This window comes from Mesoplodon bidens (assembly GCF_964165515.1).
Source record: "Mesoplodon bidens genome assembly, chromosome: 4".
NCBI lineage: Eukaryota > Metazoa > Chordata > Mammalia > Artiodactyla > Ziphiidae > Mesoplodon > Mesoplodon bidens.
Genome location: NC_138160.1, coordinates 124731943 through 124753222, shown reverse-complemented (window position 1 = coordinate 124753222; position 21280 = coordinate 124731943). Strand labels below are relative to the sequence as shown.

At 39.8% G+C, this 21280-nt stretch overlaps 1 protein-coding gene across 3 annotated transcripts in view; it reads left to right on the top strand.

Moving 5' to 3' along the window:
- The window catches only part of PRELID2 (PRELI domain containing 2), an 86588-nt gene that overhangs the window by 42996 nt on the left and 22312 nt on the right, over positions 1 to 21280 (top strand). For all 3 annotated transcript variants that reach the window (XM_081230511.1, XM_081230513.1, XM_081230512.1), the window contains exon 5: positions 10215 to 10320. In XM_081230511.1, the coding sequence (XP_081086637.1) occupies positions 10215 to 10320 (106 nt within the window). The remainder of the gene's footprint in view (positions 1 to 10214; positions 10321 to 21280) is intronic.

Sequence of the window (21280 nt, the reverse complement as noted above, 5' to 3'; positions counted from 1 at the left end):
CCTGTGCTCTGCAACGGGAGAGGCCACAGCAGTGAGAGGCCCGCGTACTGCAAAAAGAAAAAAAAAAAAGTTTCCTCTTTTTTTCACAAGTATTACATGTTCATTCTAGGACAGTTACAAGATACATATAAGAAAAAACAATATATTCATGCCCTCTTCAGGTCAGTGCTGTTTCTAGTCAGTGACCCCAGAGGGAACCAATATTCTGACATCCATCTTTATAGATTAGTTTTGTCTCTTGTTGATCTTCACATGGAATGGAATCGTATAGTATGTATTCTGTTGTATTAGTTTTTTGTCGTTGTTGTTTTTTGTTCGGCAGTGTGTCTAGGAGCTTCATCTTGTGTGTATCAGCAGTTTAGTTTGTTGTTTTCCCATTGCTGTTTAGTACTCCATGGTAGGAGCATACTGCAGTTGCTACAATTTATTTACTCATTGTGCAGAATTTTTACAGACTTGGAATCATACTGTACATGGTATTCTGACTTTTACAATTAAACATTGCATTTGGGACTGTCTTTCCTTATTGAATGTGTCATTTTAAAATGATTTTAAAAAATGGCTGGTCAGCTGTATTTATTGAATAAAATTATTCTAGTGTGTTTAATTATTGGGCATTGCATTATTTGCCATTATTTGCTCTTATAGATAGCAATGTGATGAATATGTTTGTAGGCTGGTCTATGCCCTCATCTAAGATTTTTTGCTCAGAACCCATTGTTAGAAGTAGATGTTATGGGTCAAAGGGTTTGCACGTATTTGAGGCTTTTATTAGGTATTGCTAAACTGAAGTATGTATTCCTAAGCATCTCATAAAACTTCCCAGGGACCTGGCAGTTGGCAGTGTTGTATAGACTTATGTTTGAAATGGGATCAGGAACAGCTACATAATTTGCAGGAGCTAGTGCAAAATGAAAATGCAGAGTCCCTGTTAAAAAATAGATACGAATTTTGAAACAGGTACAGTGGAGCATTCAACTGAGTGTGTAGCCCTTCTGGTAGCTGAGCCCTGTGCCACCCCGTAGAACGTACATCCTTGAAGCCAGCCTGAATGGGATACATGCGCTGGTGGGCCCGATATCCCAAGACCAGCCTCCAATTAGACCAGTTCACAGAACTGTGTATTTTGAAGCTTTGTCCACCACTTAGGATGCCAGTAAGCTTGCACTGAATAGACACATTTCTAGGAGGCAGGACTGTGGGAAGGGACACAGGAGCTGATGTTACCTGTGTGGATTCAAAAAGTGGTCATGCCATTTACTTTTGGGTGACCTCATTAGCAAATTTGCCACTCGGAACCTCAGTTTTTTCATCTGTAAAATGGGGTTAATATTATCTACCTCATAAGATAGATAGTGAGAATTAACTGAAATGTGTATATAAAGGACTTAATACAGTGCTTCTGCACGATAGGCTATTAATAAGATAGATTGTGAGAATGAATGCTATGTTTTAAGAGACTGAGCCACCCTGCCCTATAATGTTTACCCGCATTAGGCTGCTAGGCTCCTGAGATCCACCGTTTACTTACTCCCTGTTCCTGCTCCTGGTTAATCGTTTAGGCCGCAACCCAGTGGTTCCTGGGATGGGTTAAAGGAGAGCCGCTCAGAGGGGAAGGGCTTTAGGAGTGAAGGTTATAGAGACCAGCAGGGTGTTTGGTCTCTGTGGCCGCTGTGCTGGGTGTGTGACATGTGATAGCAGGGAGGGAGGGAAGGCTGGAAAGATGGAGGGTTCTGGAGCTCCGAGGGCCTTGAATGCCAGCATGGGGCGGGAGGGACTCCTTGCCAAGTAGTTTATGGGGATTGAGTGCCATCTAGATGCCAGTGAAGTGGAAATCCTTTGGAGTTTACTGGAGCTGGATTTGTACTGTGGGCATTTAACCTCCCAGACACCGTGCCCTTCTTTCTGCAAATGGGAATCATAATGATGGTAGTAGTAAATAGCATTATTACTACCAGTGTTAGTATGATTAACTGACGTGTATCGAATGCTTACGCATATTACCTTGAGTGCTGCACACCTATTACCTTATTCACCTTTGGAACAAAGTTTGAGTAGGTGTGATTAACCCCATTTTACAGAGGAGACTGGGCTTCAGGAACTTGCCTACGTGGGCAGGTCCCCATTCGGTGTTAGAGAGGAGATGTGAGTCCAAGCCATCTGACTCCAGGAACCATATGCCTAATCATGTCCTGTAAAGATATATATATTTAATACAGATGTATAAAATATAAGAAGCGCATGTATAATTGTGTGTGTTCGTGTTAAGGCTAAAAAGTGCTTAGCACTGATGGAGGACCCTGAAAATTGAATTGAGTCTCTGAGGAAGCACAGTTCTGTAAGTGGGTCTGGTAAGCTGGGGGGAGGGACCGCGTGTCCTGGCATGGTGAAGTGCACGCCCGGGCCGGGCAGTGTCCGCAGCAGTGTTGGGCCCTGCCTGTCCCTTGGGCCACCACTCTGTGTGGTTACAGGAGAATGCCAAAAACAGCCTGACTAGAACTGAGATGTCATCACAACAAGCATATCCGTGGAACCATTCTTCCTTCTCAAAGACGCTTTAATTAAATTCCCAATCATGAAAACAATTGGGCAAGATTTGCCATACCCAACCAGTCAATAATTCAGGGACAGGATCTCATTAAGAGCTTTTGCTTTCTGGAAACTGCTGTTTTGAGGATTCAGAGCTGGTGGCTGTGTGCTCTGGGGATTAATTCCTGATCCATGTTTCCTCTGAACTTTTTTATTTCCCCAAATTCAGAAGGAAACACATTTTCAAATGACCCCAGAGTAGGAGACTGATGGTGTAAGCTGTCATTCACTGTCACAAAGGTGTTCCTAGCTTTGAGCTGTGCGCGCTGTCATGATTCCATTGTGTTCTGTGTTGAATTCTGTCCGCCCATGGACAAAGCGATAGATGTGACTCAGGTATAGGCACCATGGGAGTGAGTGAGCCTCCTCTTTGAACACGTTTCCAGATGCTGTGCTGGCTTATCTCTCAGCCAGGTGAAGGCTGCCCCCTACTGACACTAGCAAGTGACCTCCTGAGACATTTGGTTCAATTTCCCTGACAGAAGTATTGAGATGTGCCATAAATTTCTCTTCTTTTGCTTCTCCCCTCCTCTCCCTCCTCTCTCCATCCTTCTGCCCCTAATGCATTGTTGATTTCTTACCATGTGCTAAGTCACTGCAATTGGAAATAATGCAATGAAGAAAAAATATATAGGTACAACCATTTAGAAAAACATTTGGCATGTTTTCCCCAGGTTTCTTTTTTTTTGGGGGGGGCCACGCTGCACAGTATGCTGGATCTTAGTGCCCTGACCAGGGATCGAACCTGCGCCCCCCTGCAGTGGAAGTGCAGAGTCTTAACCACTGGACCACCAGGGAAGTCCCGGCATTTTTTAAAAGTTGAAACTGTGCATGTCCTGTGACCCAGATATTTGACCACTAGACACTCTAGAGACACTTGTGCACATATGTAGCTGGATGTATTATAAATATTTACTTTACAGAACTATTAGTAGCCCCAAACTGAGTCCACATTAAATGTCCATCTTCAGTAGAGTGGATAAATAATTTGGAGTATTTTCAAGCAATAGAACAGTATGCAGCAATGAAAACTAACAAACAACAGCTTCATGCAACAGTATGGGTGAATCTCCACTGAGCATGCAGGTTTAATTCCCTGTGCCTTAGTGAACAGTGACAAGATCAGGGTGTGCTTAGGAAGCTGATGGGGCAGTGTGGGTTATGAGGAGCCCATGCTGGAGGCAAGGATCCCATTGGGAGGCAGTTGTGGTGGTCCTGGAGAGAGAAAGTGCTGTGCTAAACCCAGGCAGTAGCAGCAGCAAGAGAGAGAATGACATGGACTGTTGAGGAACATTGGAAGTATAAACACAATCTGGGGACTGAGTGAATGTTTGGATTGATTAGAAAAAGAACCATTTAACCTGTTGCCGAGATTTCTAATCTTATAGACTAGGATGATGGTTGTCTCCTTCACTGAGATAGGAGCAGGACTTGGGTTTTGAGGTGAATCTGCATGACATTAAGCTGTGACCTCAGGCAAGTTATTTAACTTCTCTTTGCCACAGTTTCCTCATGTGTAAAAGAGAGAAAACATTGAGTAACGACCTCAGAACATAGTACAGTGTCTGATACATAAAACACATTGTTACTATACAGTTTTTTGAAGAATAAGTGTGACCCTGAGTATATAACATCATAAATGGATGCAGTCATTCCTTTAGGCTTAACAGAGATAAGACAGGTATAGGAAAACTTGAATCATCTTTATATATCTCTTGAGTGAAACATCAAACAAAACTTGGAGGCAGGAGCAAGTCTTAGATCAAAAGGCACAAAGAAATGGAATTACATAGTGTGAGAAAAGGAAAGCCAAGAGGTGATATAATGAGACTTTAAATGAAGGATAAGTCCGGAGTTAACATGTCCTCGGCCTTCCCTGGTGGCGCAGTGGTTAAGAATCCACCTGCCAATTCAGGGGACACGGGTTCGAGCCCTAGTCTGGGAAGATCCCACATGCCACAGAACAATGAAGCCCGTGCACCACAACTACTGAGCCTGTGCTCTAGAGCCCTCAAGCCACAACTACTGAGCCCATGTGCCACAACTACTGAAGCCCGTACACTTAGAGGCCGTGCTCCGCAACAAGAGAAGCTACTGCAATGAGAAGCCTGCTCACTGCAACTAGAAGAAAGCCCACGTGCAGCAATGAAGACCCAACGTAGCCAAAAATAAATAAATAAAATAAGATAAAATTAAATTTAAAAAAGTGGCAGGATACACATTTAAAAAAAAGTTAGCAAGTCCCTTTGCTGAAAATGGTTCTTGGTAGCACAGAACCTTTTAAAGAATAACTTTTTATTTATATAAAAATGATCCTCAAGGATTTATTAGTGATGTTTTTTGGTGATTGCCAAGTAATACATCTTTATTACAGAAATTAGTGAAAAGAACGAAGTAAATAAATAACACCTATAATTCTAATGCCCGGAGAGTCTGTTCATATTTCAGCTCTGTCCATTTTTCTGTCTGTCCGTCTGTCCATCCATCCATCCATCTTTTTCTCTTTCTTTTTTTAAAAAAGAGCTGAGGACTTCCCTGGTGGTGCAGTGGTTGAGAATCTGCCTGCCAATGCAGGGGACACAGGTTTGAGCCCTGGTCTGGGAGAATCCCACATGCTGCGGAGCAGCTAGGCCTGTGCGCCACAACTGCTGAGCCTGTGCTCTGGAGCCCGCGAGCCACAACTGCTGAGCCCATGTGCCACGACTACTGAAGCCTGCGTGCCTAGAGCCCATGCTCTGCAGCAAGAGAGGCCACCACAATGAGAAGCCCATGCACTGCAATGAAGAGTAGCCCCTGCTTGCCATAACTAGAGAAAGCCTGCACCCAGCAACAAAAAACCCAATGCAGCCAAAAAATAAACAAAGAAATTAAAAAAATAATAATAAAAAAGAGCTGAAATTAAACCCATAAATTGTTGTGTAAGTTGCTGTGTTTTGTGTAGGAACTTAAATGGAGGCTTATCTAGCATGAGGGATTTAGGTTAGCAATGTGTATTAAGAAGAAAATGTCTGATGTGCTTTGTCAATGAGTTATTGAGAGAAAGCACAGCAGTTCCTTCTCTGGCAGTCTTAAAATACAGTGGGATAAACTCTCATCTCATTGATGGCAAGGGCATGACCCTGCTTTACTGCCCTGTTATTCTCTTATATGTGGGCCAAGCCTGAGAGTGCTTTTCTGAGCACTTGCTTCTCCCAAAAGTGGCAGAAAGAAATGTTGGTTAGAATATGTTATAAGTGAGACTTATATTAATCCCTCACCTATGTTTTCCTTGCAGACTGAAGAGTACATTTCTCCTAAGAGTGTAAGACTGCTCAACTTCTCATTTTGAAATATTAAAATCACTGTAAATTTCTACTCTGACTGATCTGGAACAAAGACAGGAAAGATTAGTGTCACCAGGATATAGTTTTACATGAGCAAATCATTTAAAATAGGCTTAAATCTAAGGTGGAAGCTGCTTTGCTTAGACTGACTAGTTGCCTAGACTATGTCATATTGGCTGAGATAACTGTGTGTGTGTGGAGGGGAGGGGAGAGGGGAGAGAGGAGAGGGTGAGGGAGAGGGAGAGAGAAATATTCTGAAGGCTTCCTTTCACTATATGCATGATCTAAATGTAGAGGCTACTGCTATTAGAGAATTAGAGAGAAGCTCTAATTAAGAGGTTATAGTAGCTATTTTTACCAAAATCACAGCTTTTTGAAATCATAGTTTTCTCAATATATTTCTTAGTGTTAGTGAATGTGCTCATATATACATGTACAAATACACCCAAGTACACCTATGGGAGATTTGGCTCCCATTTCCTTTCCTTAGAGATATAAGAAGGTAGGGGGAAGTTTTTTGTTGTTGTGGAATATTTTTGATTGTAAAGAAATTTAATATTAATTTATCCATTTAACAAATACTCATTGAACTCATTGAATGTAGGCACTGTGCTGAAAATGGGGGATAGGAAGTCATCTAAAAGCATTAAGGAATGGTAACAAACCTTTTAGTCAATGGTGCACATGTAACTGTTCATCTGTACCTGTTACTTGGTGGCCTCAGATGCGAAGTCCTTCTTGCCTTCAGGGTAAAGTCTAAACTCCTCAGTCTGGGAATACCATCTGCAATCTGGTCTCTATCTGTCCTTCCAGCCCTATCTCCTAACATCTCCCACACCTACCTTATACACTAGTCATTTTTATGGAAAAAAATTGATCAAGCCCCTTACTAAGTATTGGGTATTTTCAGATAACTGGCTGCTCTTCAGACATTCTCTGCTCCTTCACACCTTCTTGTCTGAATCCTTGTGGTTTTCCTCTGGTGGAATGCTTTGCCTGCATTTGCTGGTGTGACACTCACCCTCTTGTCTGTGTGTCTTTCCCACTAGTCAGTGAGATCCTGGAGGACAGAAACTGTCCTTCCCTGTGGGGCTCTTGCACCCAGTAAGGTGCTTAGTAGATAGTAGCCACTCAGTCAGTGTGTAATGAACAAATGAATAAATGAGGCAAAGTCCGGTATCTTGTGGTGATGAACTCCCTCAGCTTTTGTTTATCTGGGAAAGCCTTAATTTCACCTTCATTTTTGAAGGATAGTTTTAACAAATACAGTATTCTTGGTTTCCAGTTTGTTTTTTTTCTTTAGCACTTTGAATATATCATACCAATTTTTTGTGGCCTACTAAGTTTCTCCTGAGAAATCGCTGAAAATTTTATGTGGGCTCCCTTGTATGTGACAAGTTGCTTTTTTTCTTGCTGCTTTCAAGATTCTCTCTCATTGTCTGCAACTTGATGATTTGATTATAAAAGTCTTGATGTGGGTCTCTTTAAGATTTATCCTCTTTGGCATCATTGAGCTTCTTGAATTTGGATGTCCATTTTCTTCCTCAAATTTGGGAAGTTTTCTGCCATTATTTCTTCAAATAGGCTTTTTGCTTCTTTCTTTCTCTCCTCTCCTTCTGGCACTCCTGTAATGTGTACATTGACCACTTCATGATGTCCTATAAGTCCATTAGGCCATCTTAACTTTTCTTCATTTTTTTTTCTTTTTCATTTTTCATTCTCCTCTGACTCAGTAATTTTAAATGACTTGTCTTCAAGTTCACTGATTCTTTCTGCTGCTTGATCAAATATGGTGTTTAACCCTTCTAGTGAATTTTTCAGTTTTTATATTTTATTCTTCAGTTCCTGGATTTCTGTTTTTTTTTCTTTTTCTTAAAATTAGTTTCTATCTCTTTGTTGATATTCTTATTTTGTTCATGCCGCATTTTCCTGATTTCATTTAGTTGTCTACTTCTGTTCTCTTTTAACTCATTGACCATCTTTCAGGTGGCTATTTTGAATTCTTTGTCAGGTAATTAATAGATTTCTATTTCTTTAGGATTGGTTTCCAGAGATTTATCTTGTTATTTTGGTTGGGCCTTGTTTCCTTGTTTCTTTGTTTACTTTGTGATCTTTTGTTGAGACTTGGGCATTTGAAAAGACAGCCACCTCTCCCAACCTCTGCAGACTGGCTTTGTGCAGGGGAAGACCTTCACCCATCAGCCTGGGTAGAGATTTTTTTGGGGGGGCCCTCATGTCTTTTGTGAGGATGTTTCTCTTTGGGGCTTGTGTGTGTAACTTTCCAGTTAGAAGGTTTGCCCCTGTTATCAAGAGCTCATATTCTCTTGCTCTCCCTGGTGTCTGTTTGTGGTACTGCAGATTCTTTGGTGCTATAACAAGCCACCATGCTTGCTTTTGTTTTTAGCAGCCCCCAGACATCCAAAGTATGCTGCTGTTCCCTTCAGCATTCTGAGTCAGGCAAGACAGAAACCAGTTCCTTGGACAGCCCACTGTAAATTCAGATTGTTAGCTGTACATTCCGCTCTTTTCTTTCCTTCCAAGGAGAAGCCAGGAGTCAGGGTTTTTTTCCTGATTGTGGTGCCCTGTGCTGGGTGGATGGGGACTGTGACAGGTAAATGCAGCAAACATTCTTGTTCACTTCAGTGTGACTCTGCTTGGCTTTGTACTCGCCTGGGGTGCTGCAGTCTCTTAGCTGGTTTATGCACTTCTCATAAAGGCAACTTGGCCCATAAGTTGGGGTTGCTGTGGGGGAATGAGGGCCTGGGGCTTCCTATCCTACCATCTTTATGACATCACTCTCAAGTGTTATTCAAATCTTTGCTTTATGAAATGGAGATAATTAATATTGGTAGAACTTTTAAAAAAATTTTAATAAATGTATTTATATATTTATTTATTTATTTATCTATTTTGGGCTGTGTTGGGTCTTCATTGCTGTGTGCAGGCTTTCTCTAGTTGCGGTGAGTGGGGGCTACTCTTTGTTGCGGTGCATGGGCTTCTCATTGCGGTGGCTTCTCTTGTGGAGCATGGGCTCTAGGCGCGTGGGCTTCTGTAGTTGTGGCACACGGGCTTCAGTAGTTGTGGCTTGTGGGCTCTAGAGCGCAGGCTCAGTAGTTGTGGCACACAGGCTTAGTTGCTCCACAGCATGTGGGATCTTCCCGGACCAGGGCTCAAACCCGTGTCCCCTTCATTGGCAGGCGGATTCTTAACCACTGTGCCACCAGGGAAGTCCCAATATTGGTAGAACTTTAAATAGGTTAGTGGCACATATAATCTGTCTCACCTCCTTTTCTAATCAAAGATTAAAGAAGTCATTCCAGGGTTCGTCCCTGTCTCTGTCTGTCTGTCTGTCTTTAGTAATGGTGGCTAACATATAATTAAGTTCCTTACTTTGTGTCAGGAACTGTTCATGTTCCTGTTGTATGTATTAATTCATTTACTTCTGATACTAGTTGTAAAAGGAAGATACTATAATTATTCCCAATTTTCATGGGAAGAAACTGAGTTAAGAGAATCTAAGTAATTTACCTGAGGTCATACAGCTGATTATTGTCTCATACTCAATTTTAACAAGACATTTTGTAGCATGGAATGAGAAATATATATATATATATATATATATATATATACTTAGAATAAGTTAAATTTATTTATTTTGGGTCAGGTAGAGATTCTTAAAGCTTGTTGACTGTCCTGACACTCACAGTTTGATCACTGAATTATTTGTTAGGTATAAATAAAAATTCTGTGTTTTGCAGTTTTTATAATCAGAATAATGTACCCATGTGTTTTCTCTTCTTTCCAGCTTTATTGAGATGTAAGTGACATGTAATATTGTGTGAGTTTAAGAGGTACAGTGTAATGATTTGATACCTGTGTATATTATAAAATAATTATCACAATAAGGTTATTTAACACATCCATTACCTCACATAGTTACAGTTTGTGTGTGTGTTGAGAACTTTTAAAATCTACTTTCTTAGCAACTTGAAATGAATAGTCTTTAATTTGAATATAATACATTGCTTATATTATATAAACTGGAAGTCTCCTTTTGATAAAATCTTTGTTGTAATAGGCTGTTATTGAATTACTATGGATATTATTTTGTGTTGATTATAAGTGGTAGTAATGCTGTTGGAAATCCCTATAATTTAAATATTCAAATATAGAATGACACCAAAGGTGACACCAATGACACCAAATGTGTGTATGTATATATATATTTTTAATTAATTTTTATTGGAATATAGTTGCTTTACAATGTTGTGTTACAAAGATGTATATTTTTGTTTTTTGCAGGACAGAGTTCATTCAAAAAGGCAGGATTTCAATCACAGGGGCTGGTTTTCTCAACTGCGTTTTGGAAACTTTTGCCAGCACATTTTTAAGACAGGGTGCCCAGAAGGTAAGCTTCTTTTCACTCTGAACCAACATTAATTTTAAGAAACCATGGAGATTCCCACTGGGTTCTTGAGCAAGGCTCATGAACAGACAAAACAAGAAAAAAATAAAATTAATAAACATATGCAAAGATAATTACCCTCACTAATTATTACATAAATCCAAATCAAAGTAAAACTAAAGTGCCATTTGTGGCTCATTAAGTTAAAAACATGCCAATGAAGAGTATGTGATAATGTGGGAATACTTATAGTCTAATAAAGAGAAATAATCAGAATGAATAATTATATTTACTGTATATACAATGTGATGACAGCTATTTAGTAAAAAACATAATAATAGCTAATATTTATGGAGTGCTTACCATGTGCTACTCACTAAAAAGAATATTTAATCTTCATTTAATGCTCACAAACCTTGGAAATAGCTGTTATTGTTGTCCTGATATTCTGGACAAAGAAGACACAGAGTTCTGGAGCTCCTGATTGTCTTTTATTGTGGTTTTCAAGCTCTGTACTTGTGGGAGCTTAGGCTTCCATGAATGTTATTCAGAGGCCACCTTGAAGTTCTAAGGTCCTGTGTTACCCTGTGTTTTAAATAGTGCTATTCTTTTTTTATCTGTCTTATATAGCATTACATATGAGATTGATATATCCTGTTTTCTTGCCTAGGAAAGTCCATTTCTTATGCACCTTTATATGCCTATTGTAGGTGTTCCAAAATATTTTAAAATTATTTTATTAGTATTTTATTTTATTATATTTAAAAATTATTTGTCATTATTATTGTTATTAATTATGTTGGTGAACATAATCACTTATTTCCAGGGTTTACTCAGGTATGATGCATATGTTACCTAGTTTTGTTTTGTGGGACAGGCTTAATGGCTGGTCTAAAGAACTATTGTTATGACCTTAGAGATTTTATGGGTAATAGAACTTGGTTCTCATTTTACAGATCTAGGTTCAAGAATGAACCTGGACCACAATGTGTTAATCTGGGAGGCTGAGGGTGATGGATGAATATTTGGTATTGTACTGTACTCCATAGATATACTGTCTAGATTGATGATATGTTCCTGACCCTGGTGAGAACATTGCCAGGCTGGCCCCACCTGTTTAAGCCTGGGCTTGAAGTGGATAGTTGAGCTTCTGCAAGGTCTGATGTGACTGTCACTTACTCAGACATTATTGTGGGTTTACCCTGCTATCTTGCAAAATATGCATTTGTAAAAAGCCCCATGTTCTGCAAAATTGCACTCTAAAAATAATAGTGCTGATGAGAAAAATAACTTTGGTGCTATGTCCCTGACTGAGTTGACTTCTTGGACATTGTTTGTTTGGTTTATTTATTTATTTATGGGCACATTACATGGCTTGCAGGATCCTAGTTCCCCAACCAGGGATTGAACCGGAATCTTTGCGGTGTAAGTGCAGAGTCCTAACCACTGGACCACCAGGGAATTCCCAGGGACATTGTTTAGATTAAAAGTGGCAAAGTTTTTCTGTAAAGAGCCAGATAGTAAATTTGTTAGACTTTGTAGGCCAATAGGCAAAATCAAGATACTGTGTAGGTGCTTTGTAACAAGAGAGAACCAAATGTGCACACATTTTTAATTGACAAAATTAAAATTATAATAATTGTAATTGAGTATAGTTTTTACAATAAAAGTCTACTAAGCATATAATTCTTAAAAGAATGGAATTCTTTTTTGGGGGGAGATAACATTTACCTGAGTTGGGGTTAAAAATTAGTATTCCTTACCATCAAATTGGTTGCAAATGTTCATTTGTAAAAACCATTGTTATCTTGTGCACCATACAAACACAGGTGGTGGCTGGATTTGGCCTGTGGGCTATAGTTTGCCAGCCCTTCCTTTAGATAAATAAATATTGTTTGTTTAATCCGAGTGGGTCTCTATTTGACCTGCCCATCATTCTGAACCTTTTAGTGACTTTTAATCACACAGTGATTGTGTACATTCTGATTCTGTGAGATACATAAAGAGACACTATTATTCCCATTTTGTTGATGAGAAATGTCTTGAAGAGGTAAGTGCACGCAGTCTTTAGGTGGCTACTTGCCCAGAGTTCTTCCTCTTGCATATATATTTTGAGTACCTGCTTTGTGGGAGGCACTGTGTTGAGTGTGGGCTAAATGGATTTACTCAAGGTCATAGGACTGGCAAAGGGTGGAGACTGGACTCACATCCCCATCTTTTATCACTTACTGTGCCACTCACTGTTCAAAATGTGTTCAGATGAATGAAGCAGAATGCTAGCCAACTCAGCATCATGTTGTTGTGCTTTAGATGAATTTGTGTTGCAGTCCTACTCCCTCTATAGTTATTAGGACTCTTTGGTTGCAAATAACAGAAACTACCTTTGGCTAGCTTGATATAGAGCTACAAGGGTGGTGAGGCTGGCAGGCTTCAGAATGGTCTGCCCTGGAACTGAGAGCTGCCAGGAACTCAGGTGGTATTCCTTCTTTAGCACTTGTCCATACGAATATGCATCGGCTTTATTTTCTTCTTATGCAGTCTGGCTTTCTCTGCTTCACAGGCGGTATAGTGTGACCTCCGCAGTCCAAGTGTACTGTTACGTAGATTTCTGGCCAACAGAGAGACTGCTTATTTCTTCCTTTCCAAATTCTCTGGAAGGAACTCTCAGTGGCCTTCCATAGGTCAAACATGGCCAGGAGGGGAGAAGCCAGGTTGTGTAAATATGGCTAATCCTATGTCACAACTACGTGGATCAGCATTAGGGTGTTAGTTCCCAGGGAAAGGGGTGGTAGAATGGGTAAATACTCCTAAAGTTTTCTGGCATGGTCTTAACAGTAGTACTAGGCTCTTGATGACAGAGACAGTTTTATTCATCTTACACCCAGTCCCCCCAACCATAGTACCTAGGACAGTGCTCAGTACATATACGTGGACATGAGTAAAAAGGAAATAGAATGCACAGCAAGGTCCACAGCAGGTTTCTGGTGACTGTTATCTGGAAATCATCAAGTGACTAAATTTTTAAAGTGAGTAATCCAGGTGATTCCTCTGAATTCCCACTTATTATGCTCAGAAGGAAGAATATATTTTTCCTGCTAGCTTTTGCCTTTTCTGACTTTACTTTTTTTTTTTTTTAAAGAGGCTTAGTTTAATTAGTTAGCTTTTCAATTTTAGGAGCCACTCATGCTTAAGTGTCTTTTATCTTTTACCCAAGTGGTGATGTTTTCCGGTATCAGCCCGACTTCCTGATAAACCTTCACAGCTGAGCCTGATTAAGTGGTTTCTGTAGAAGTCATCATTAGAGTGTTTTAGGTGACTTTATTTTCAGTTTAGAACTTTACCCCTGAGGCTGTTTAGTGGGGACGTTACCAAATTGATCGTTGGACCATAGCTCAGCAGAAGCCCTCTGCCTCGGTGTCGAAGGTTCCTTTTCCATTTGGATTCAGACAGCCAATAATGAAACCGATGCTGTTACTGAAACAGCACAAATTTTATTCAATGGCCAGAGAATGGAGAAGTGGGAAATTAGTTTGCAAATCAACTTCTGGGGGTGGGGAGTTGATCAAGGCAAGATTTTTAAAGGCAGGGTTAATGGTGGTGGTGGGTGCATATGCATTGGTTTTCTGGGAAAAGGCAGGGTTCTTCCTGCAACTGCGTGCCACTTCTTTTTCTTCCTTCTGTGGTCCCGTACTTCCTGTCATGGCACTGGTAGGTGTGTCATTCAGCATGATATTGTTATCATGAGCATATAATGAGGCTCAGGGTCTACTGGAGGTCAGGTCTTCCACCTTCTTGGATTTGGCTCGTTCTAACCAATTCTGGTGGCCTCTTGTTTTTCTGTTCTGGTGGTTTCCTGTAAGACAATATAACACTTCCCTTCCTTCAAGAAAGAGGGCAGGTTAGAGCTTGAGGCTAATAGTCATGGTAACAGTGGTGAAGGTGGGATCTGTTTTTTTTCCCAGAAAAAGAAAAACTAGGTGCTCACTAAGTATATATATATATATATATATATATATATGTATAAATTAAAACCTAGTCCTAGATATGGACCCCCAAGGTGAGATTGAAACCGTGCAACTCAGATTGGGACTTGAACCCACATGCTGGGACTCAAACCTGGCCAAAATCCAGATTGGAACTTGAACCCACAGTCATTTTTTTTTTTTGGATATATTTAATGATTTTAGTTGTGCCCTATGTGACCACGGGAGAGAAGGAGATTAATCTTGAGATGTTATGGAATGCCTTCTTATTTATTTATTTTTTTAACATCTTTATTGGAGTATAATTGCTTTACAATGTTGTGTTAGTTGCTGCTGTATAACAAAGTGAATCAGCTATACATAAACATAAATCCCCATATCTCCTCCCTCTTGCCTCTCCCTCCCACCCTCCCTATCCCACCCCTCTAGGTGGTCACAAAGCACCGAGCTGATCTCCCTGTGCTATGCGGCTGCTTCCCACTAGCTATCTATTTTACATTTGGCAGTGTATATATGTCCATGCCACTCTCTCACTTTGTTCCAGCTTACCCTTTCCCTTCCCCGTGTCCTCAAGTCCATTCTCTAGTAGGTCGGTTTCTTTATTCCCGTCCTGCCCCTAGGTTCTTCATGACCTTTATTTTATTTTTAGATTCCATATATATGTGTTAGCATACGGTATTTGTTTTTCTCTTTCTGACTTTCTTCACTCTGTATGACAGACTCTAGGTCCATCCACCTCACTACAAATAACTCAATTTTGTTTCTTTATATGGCTGAATAATATTCCATTGTATATATGTGTCACATCTTCTTTATCCATTCATCTGTCGATGGACACTTAGGTTGCTTCCATGTCCTGGCTATTGTAAATAGAGCTGCAGTGAACATTGAACCCACGGTCTTTTAATTGAGATCACACACCTGGTCTCAGGACTTAATGAAACTCAGGTTCTTGATTCTCATCACAGAAATAATTCAGTGAGAGACAGAGTGATAGGTAAGAAGTGGATTTATTTAGAGAGAAACACACTCCACAGACAGAGTGTGGGCCATCTCAGAAGGTGAGAGGCACCAGCGTACGGGGGTTGTCAGTGTTTATAGGGGTGGATAATTTCATAGGCTAATGAGTGGGAGGAGTATTTCAGCTGTTTTGGGGAAGGAGTGGGGAATTGGACCATGGCCCACTTTTTGACCTTTTATGGTCGGCCTTGGAACTGTCACGGCGCCTGTGGGTTTGTCATTTAGCGTGCTGATGTGTTACAGTGAGCATATCCTGAGGCTCAAGGTCTACTGGAAGTCGAATCTTCCGCCATCTTGGACCTAGTTAGTTCTCACCAGTTTTTGTCATGTCCTATGGCTGTCATTCTTTTAAAGGTTGTGCCCTGCCCCCTTCCCTCCTGTTTCAGGATCACTTCTGTTTTTGTTCCTCTGGGGGCTTGTTCAACTGCTTTTCTCTTTTCCCTTTACCATTTTGAGGTGACTTGCAATTCGGGGGCCTTTCTGACACAAACATTGCTACTATGAACAAAGGTGAATAAATATCTGTTTAAATCTCTGCTTTCAGTTCTTTGCTGGATTATATAGTAATTCTGTGTTTAATTTTTCAAGGAAACTTCCTAAAAGTTTCTTTTTGAGATAGCTGTCTATCTTTGTCCATGATAGCAATGGATAGTATCATTACTGTGTATTTTTCTCATACTGTGGACAAGTAATATGCTAGTTGTCAAATACATATTTTGCCATATACATACAGATACATATGCCTCCAGGTAAGCAAGCACTCAAAAAACTGACTAAGGAAACAGAGGAATATCTGAAGGAAAATAGAGATTGGTGGAAATCTGGGAAACATGTAAGGCTTCATACACATTTCTGCAGCCTAGGGGAATGGCCAGCAACTGTGAAGCAGAGCTGGTAGTAACCCAGGCCAGCCAAGTCTAACCTCAGGGATCCTCAGAACAGGAAACAGAGATCAAGATATTACCTGGGGCAGACATGGCTCTGCAGGTGCTCCCCAATTCTGGGAAGGCAACCCTCAGGCCAGTGTTGCTCAGTCTTTTTTCCATTATCACCCCCAACTAAGGATCCTTTGTAGACTTTCCTAATTGTCCCCCCCACCCAATGTTAATACTAATATCCTATAGTATTATCCTATAATTATGATAAATATCCTAATTATCTGTTTATACACTGTATTATATCTTTGCTATATACATAAAAATTGCAAGATATTTTTCACTTCCATGAACAAATTGTCATCTGGTTTCAATATTGTCCCCGCTGAGAAAGCGTGCTTTATACTGCATTGGGTGTAATAGTCTTTTGTAGTTTTTGTCTCCATCTCTCCAAATCAAAACAAAACAATCACCAGTTCACCCCCACTCTCCCACCACCCCCCAAATTCCAAACAAAAATCAAAAGAACTTTTTGGTGAACTCCCATGTGGTTCTTGTAAATCCCACATTTTACTTTTCTGGGAGAGGTGCAGGAGATAATATGGGTGCTAATAGTCTTGTCATGCAAGTGTTCTTTTTTTAGTCCAGTTGTCTGAGTACTTCGGGATGACTACAACTGCTGCGGAAATGCAGGGCCTTCATTATGCACTCACACAGAGATATTTTTTTTTAAGTTTATGAAATACATTTTCAACGTGTGCTAAAATAATTTGTTATTTCAGCTACTCTCCTGGCAAGGCCCCATTATTGGTTCCATCATTATTCTTATTGTGTTGATTAGGAGGCTGAAGCAGAGAGAGATTGAATTCAACAGCATGTGAAATATTTGTAACTGAAACAATGTGGGCAAGTCAAGCAACTTGTGCCTCTTTTTAAAGAAGGTCTGGTCTAGACATGTTATGGCTAAAGAGATCTGAATATGCTGCTTCCTTAGGGTGTGTGCTTATTTGAGCCTTATGAAATCCATTTTAATAGTGGAAGATAATTCTTTGAGACAGAAGATACTGTTCCTGTGTATATACTAGTATATATATATGTATGTTGTGTGTGTGTATATATATTGGATGCAGGTATGTGGATATATGGATATATACACACACACACTATATGCTATATGTATATAGTATAGTATATTCAGGTACTATATATGTAGTCCAAATGTGCATTGGAAAAATCTGTTTGTTGCATCATTCTTTTAAACTAACTGTATTAGTTATCTGTTGCTGTGTAACAGACTACCCCAACACTCCACAGCTTGCAACAGCGCACGTTCATTGTCTCTCAGTTTCTGTGGGTCAGGAGTCTGGCATGGCTTAGTTGGGTGCTCAGCCTTATGGTCTCACAAAGATGTAATTAAGTTGTTGGCTGGGGCTGCGATCTCATCTGAAGGCTCAATGGAGAGGATTCAGTTCCAAACACTCACGTGGTTGCTGGTAGGATTCTGCCGGCCTCCCTTGGTTCCTTGCCATGTGGGCCTCTCTGTGCAGCATCTCACAACATGGCAGCAAGCAAGAGGGAGGGCAAGAGGGTGCAAGCAAGGCAAAAGCCATAGTTTTTTTGTTTCCTAATCACAGCAGTGACATCTCTTTATTTTCTGTATTCTGTTCATTAGGAGCAAGTCACCAGTTGTAGCCCACAGTCAAGGGAAGGGGTTACACAAGGGCATAAATACCAAGAGGTCAGGAACACTAGGAGCAGTGTCAGAATTGCCTGTCATACTGACCTAAGCAGATTGGTGTGCCAGGTTGTATGTACAGTTGTTAAGGTCTTTTTGGTACCTATTGGGAATGGTGAGGGTAAGCTGCACCCACATAACCTCACTACCAGCTTATGAAAAAGTTCTGCAACACATACAGATGCTTTGTTAATCATTTACAAGGAGACCCAAAGTAGCTTCCTGTTCTGTAAGTTTGATTACATTTCTGTCCTTCTGGGTGCTTCGTTCTCTGCAGGCAGAGCTGATGATATTCCAAAGGCAAGATTCAGCTCTTTTACAGATAGCATCAGGTAGCCAGAATCTTCAGTCCAGTGTCCGGCTACAGGACTATTTAGTCATAAACTGTGGGTGCCTTCCCTAAAGTTGGCAGGTGAAGGCATTGCTAAATCGTCTTAAATCCTCATTGCAAGGATGAGTGTTGCTCTAGAATTTTGAGCTAATCCCCATATCTTAAGTTCTACTAATTGAGGTAATGAGAGTCCATTTCTAATATCCATTATGCTGGTTAGCAAGCCAGTGAAAATTCACTATTTTAACATTCCTTATGCTAATTATCAAAGCCTCTGGTGGTTTCTGATAAAGATTACCGAGGTTTCTATGGAGTGAAGATTGCTGATTAGAATGCTCATAACCAACGCCTGGAGCGTGAAGCCTACATTAGGGCAACTTACTACCTGGTGTATAACTTGAGCTAACACATGCACCATAACATTATGCTGCACATGCTGAAATATTTTGAAGCAAATTATAGACATCCTATTAATCGTTTTCCACATGCCAACTCCTGAACTAAAAGCCTAGTATGTTCTGCCTTTAGAAAGATTATTCAGTGTGAAACAAGGTTTTGCCTGTGTGCTTAACAAATGTGAAGCTTTAGAGAAGTGCCCCTTGGTACATGATCTGGTTTTCTTATTTCCCAGATGTCATGTTTCACATCTTGGACCCTCAAATTTCTCACCTCTAAAATGGAGTGATAATAATCTTTCACAGGGTTATTTTAAGGGTTAAGTGAGGGCATATGTATGAAATATGCCTGGCACATAGAAAAACTTAAATAGTCACTAGCGTTAAGATAAATTCTCTAATAAGAAGTATATTTTTTAAGTAAATATGCTTTTAAATACTTATCCAAACAAAAATTTTACATAGCAGCAGTATGGGTAAGGTTTCGTTTCTTTAAAAATTATTTTTCTAATCATTTTTTAGATCCATAATTTTATTACTTGTTGTATCTACATTTAACATTTTGATATAGATCCTTCCATATGTCCTTGTGTATGTTTGCATATGTATGTATATGTTTTTTTTTTAATAACAAAATTGGAATTGTTCTGTTTATTTAGCCCGACCTTGTCATTTATGGACATACTGTGAACATTTTTCTGTGTCATTACGCATTCCTTGAAAACATGATTTTTGATGCTTTCATAATATTCCACTGGCATAATAGCTCTTATTGTTGTTTTCTATTTTTTTCGCTATTATAGATAATATTATAGTAAATCCATGAATGTAAATATTTGTGTATATTTCTGATCACTTCCTAGGCTAACGAGTGTGCACATTTTAAAGACCTTTTTTTTTCTTTTTACATCTTTATGGAGTATAATTGCTTTACAATGGTTAGTTTTTGCTTTATAACAAAGTGAATCAGTTATACATATACATATGTTCCCATATCTCCTCCCTCTTGCGTCTCCCTCCCTCCCACCCTCCCTATCCCACCCATCCAGGTGGTCACAAAGCACCAAGCTGATCTCCCTGTGCCATGCGGCTGCTTCCTGCTAGCTATCTATTTTACGTTTCGTAGTGTATATATGTCCATGCCACTATCTCACTTTGTCACAGCTTAGCCTTCCCCCTCCCCATATCCTCAAGTCCATTTTCTAGTAGGTCTGTGTCTTTATTCCCGTCTTACCCCTAGGTACTTCATGACATTTTTTTTTCTTATATTCCATATATATGTGTTAGCATACGGTATTTGTCTTTCTCTTTCTGACTTACTTCACTCTGTATGACAGACTCTAGGTCCATCCACCTCACTACAAATAACTCAATTTCGTTTCTTTTTATGGCTGAGTAATATTCCATTGTATATATGTGCCACATCTTCTTTGATATGTAACACCAATTTGCTTCCAGAAGAATTCTGCCCATTTGTAGCTTCCACCACCAGCTGGCTCTGGGTATTATCAGCTTTCTTGCTGTATGACTTGAATGAATCACAACCTCTTAGGAACTTGCATTTGTCACTAGGAAAGCAGGGCTAATTAGTCTGTCCTCATGGGATTGTTGTGAAGAAGAAATGAAGTTGTTAGCTCCAGTCTTCTGATTCTTACTCCAAAGACAGTGAGAGTTAATGCTCTGTCATTAACTAGTTGTGTGACCTCAGTCCTCTTCCAGGGTTTTAATTGTGTTACCTTGGGCTAGTTGCCCTGAACTGCTCAATTCCTTATCTATGAATTGACTATATAGTGTCTACACATGCATGGCAGTCACAACCCTAAAAAGAGCGGACATTTCAAAACCCAGTAATAATTCCAAGATAGGGGAAAAGAGCAAATAAAACTGTCATTCAAAAGAATAAACTCACAAAGATGACATAAGAACACAAGTGTAATGTTCTGCTGACTATATATTAGAGACTTCTATTTCGTGCTTAATTATGTGAATTCTTTCAATATTCTTTTCATTACTTGAATCACTTGAAGAACTGATGAAATATTTTCTGTCCCTCTTATTTCCCAGCTTTCAACTTAAATCTATTGATAATACTTTTTAATCCCACTCTTGGGTGCTCAAATAGATTGATTTACTTGATATTTATTCATTAGATGCCATGAGAATATTACCAGGATTCTGATTTTTAACAACTTATTTCTAGATCAGTTAAGTAATAGCAGCTGCTCTCTTTTTGCATATCCCACTCCCCATCAACTCATCTCAGCCTGCTCTTATCTCTAGAGTTTTTAGTCCCGAGAAATATAACCTTTGCAGTGAAAACATCTTACTGAAAATGAGTATTCTGCAACTGATAACAGTTTTTGTTTCTTCCACGAAGTTTAAATCCATGCCTTTACCTTGACTGTGAGACTCAGGAATCCAAAACCCCTCAATGGCTCATTTGAATTCATCATGGTTGTGATAGACTACTCAGCGGTAAAGCTTCTGGGAATCCCTTAAGTCAGCCAGCTGAAATTCTGGGGTATTATCTTCTATGAAACTAGATGAAACCTGGGAAGTTAAGCTCTTTCCTGAAATGATAGAAAGTGGTTTCCTGAGCTTGAGATGAGTCTCTGTCATTATTT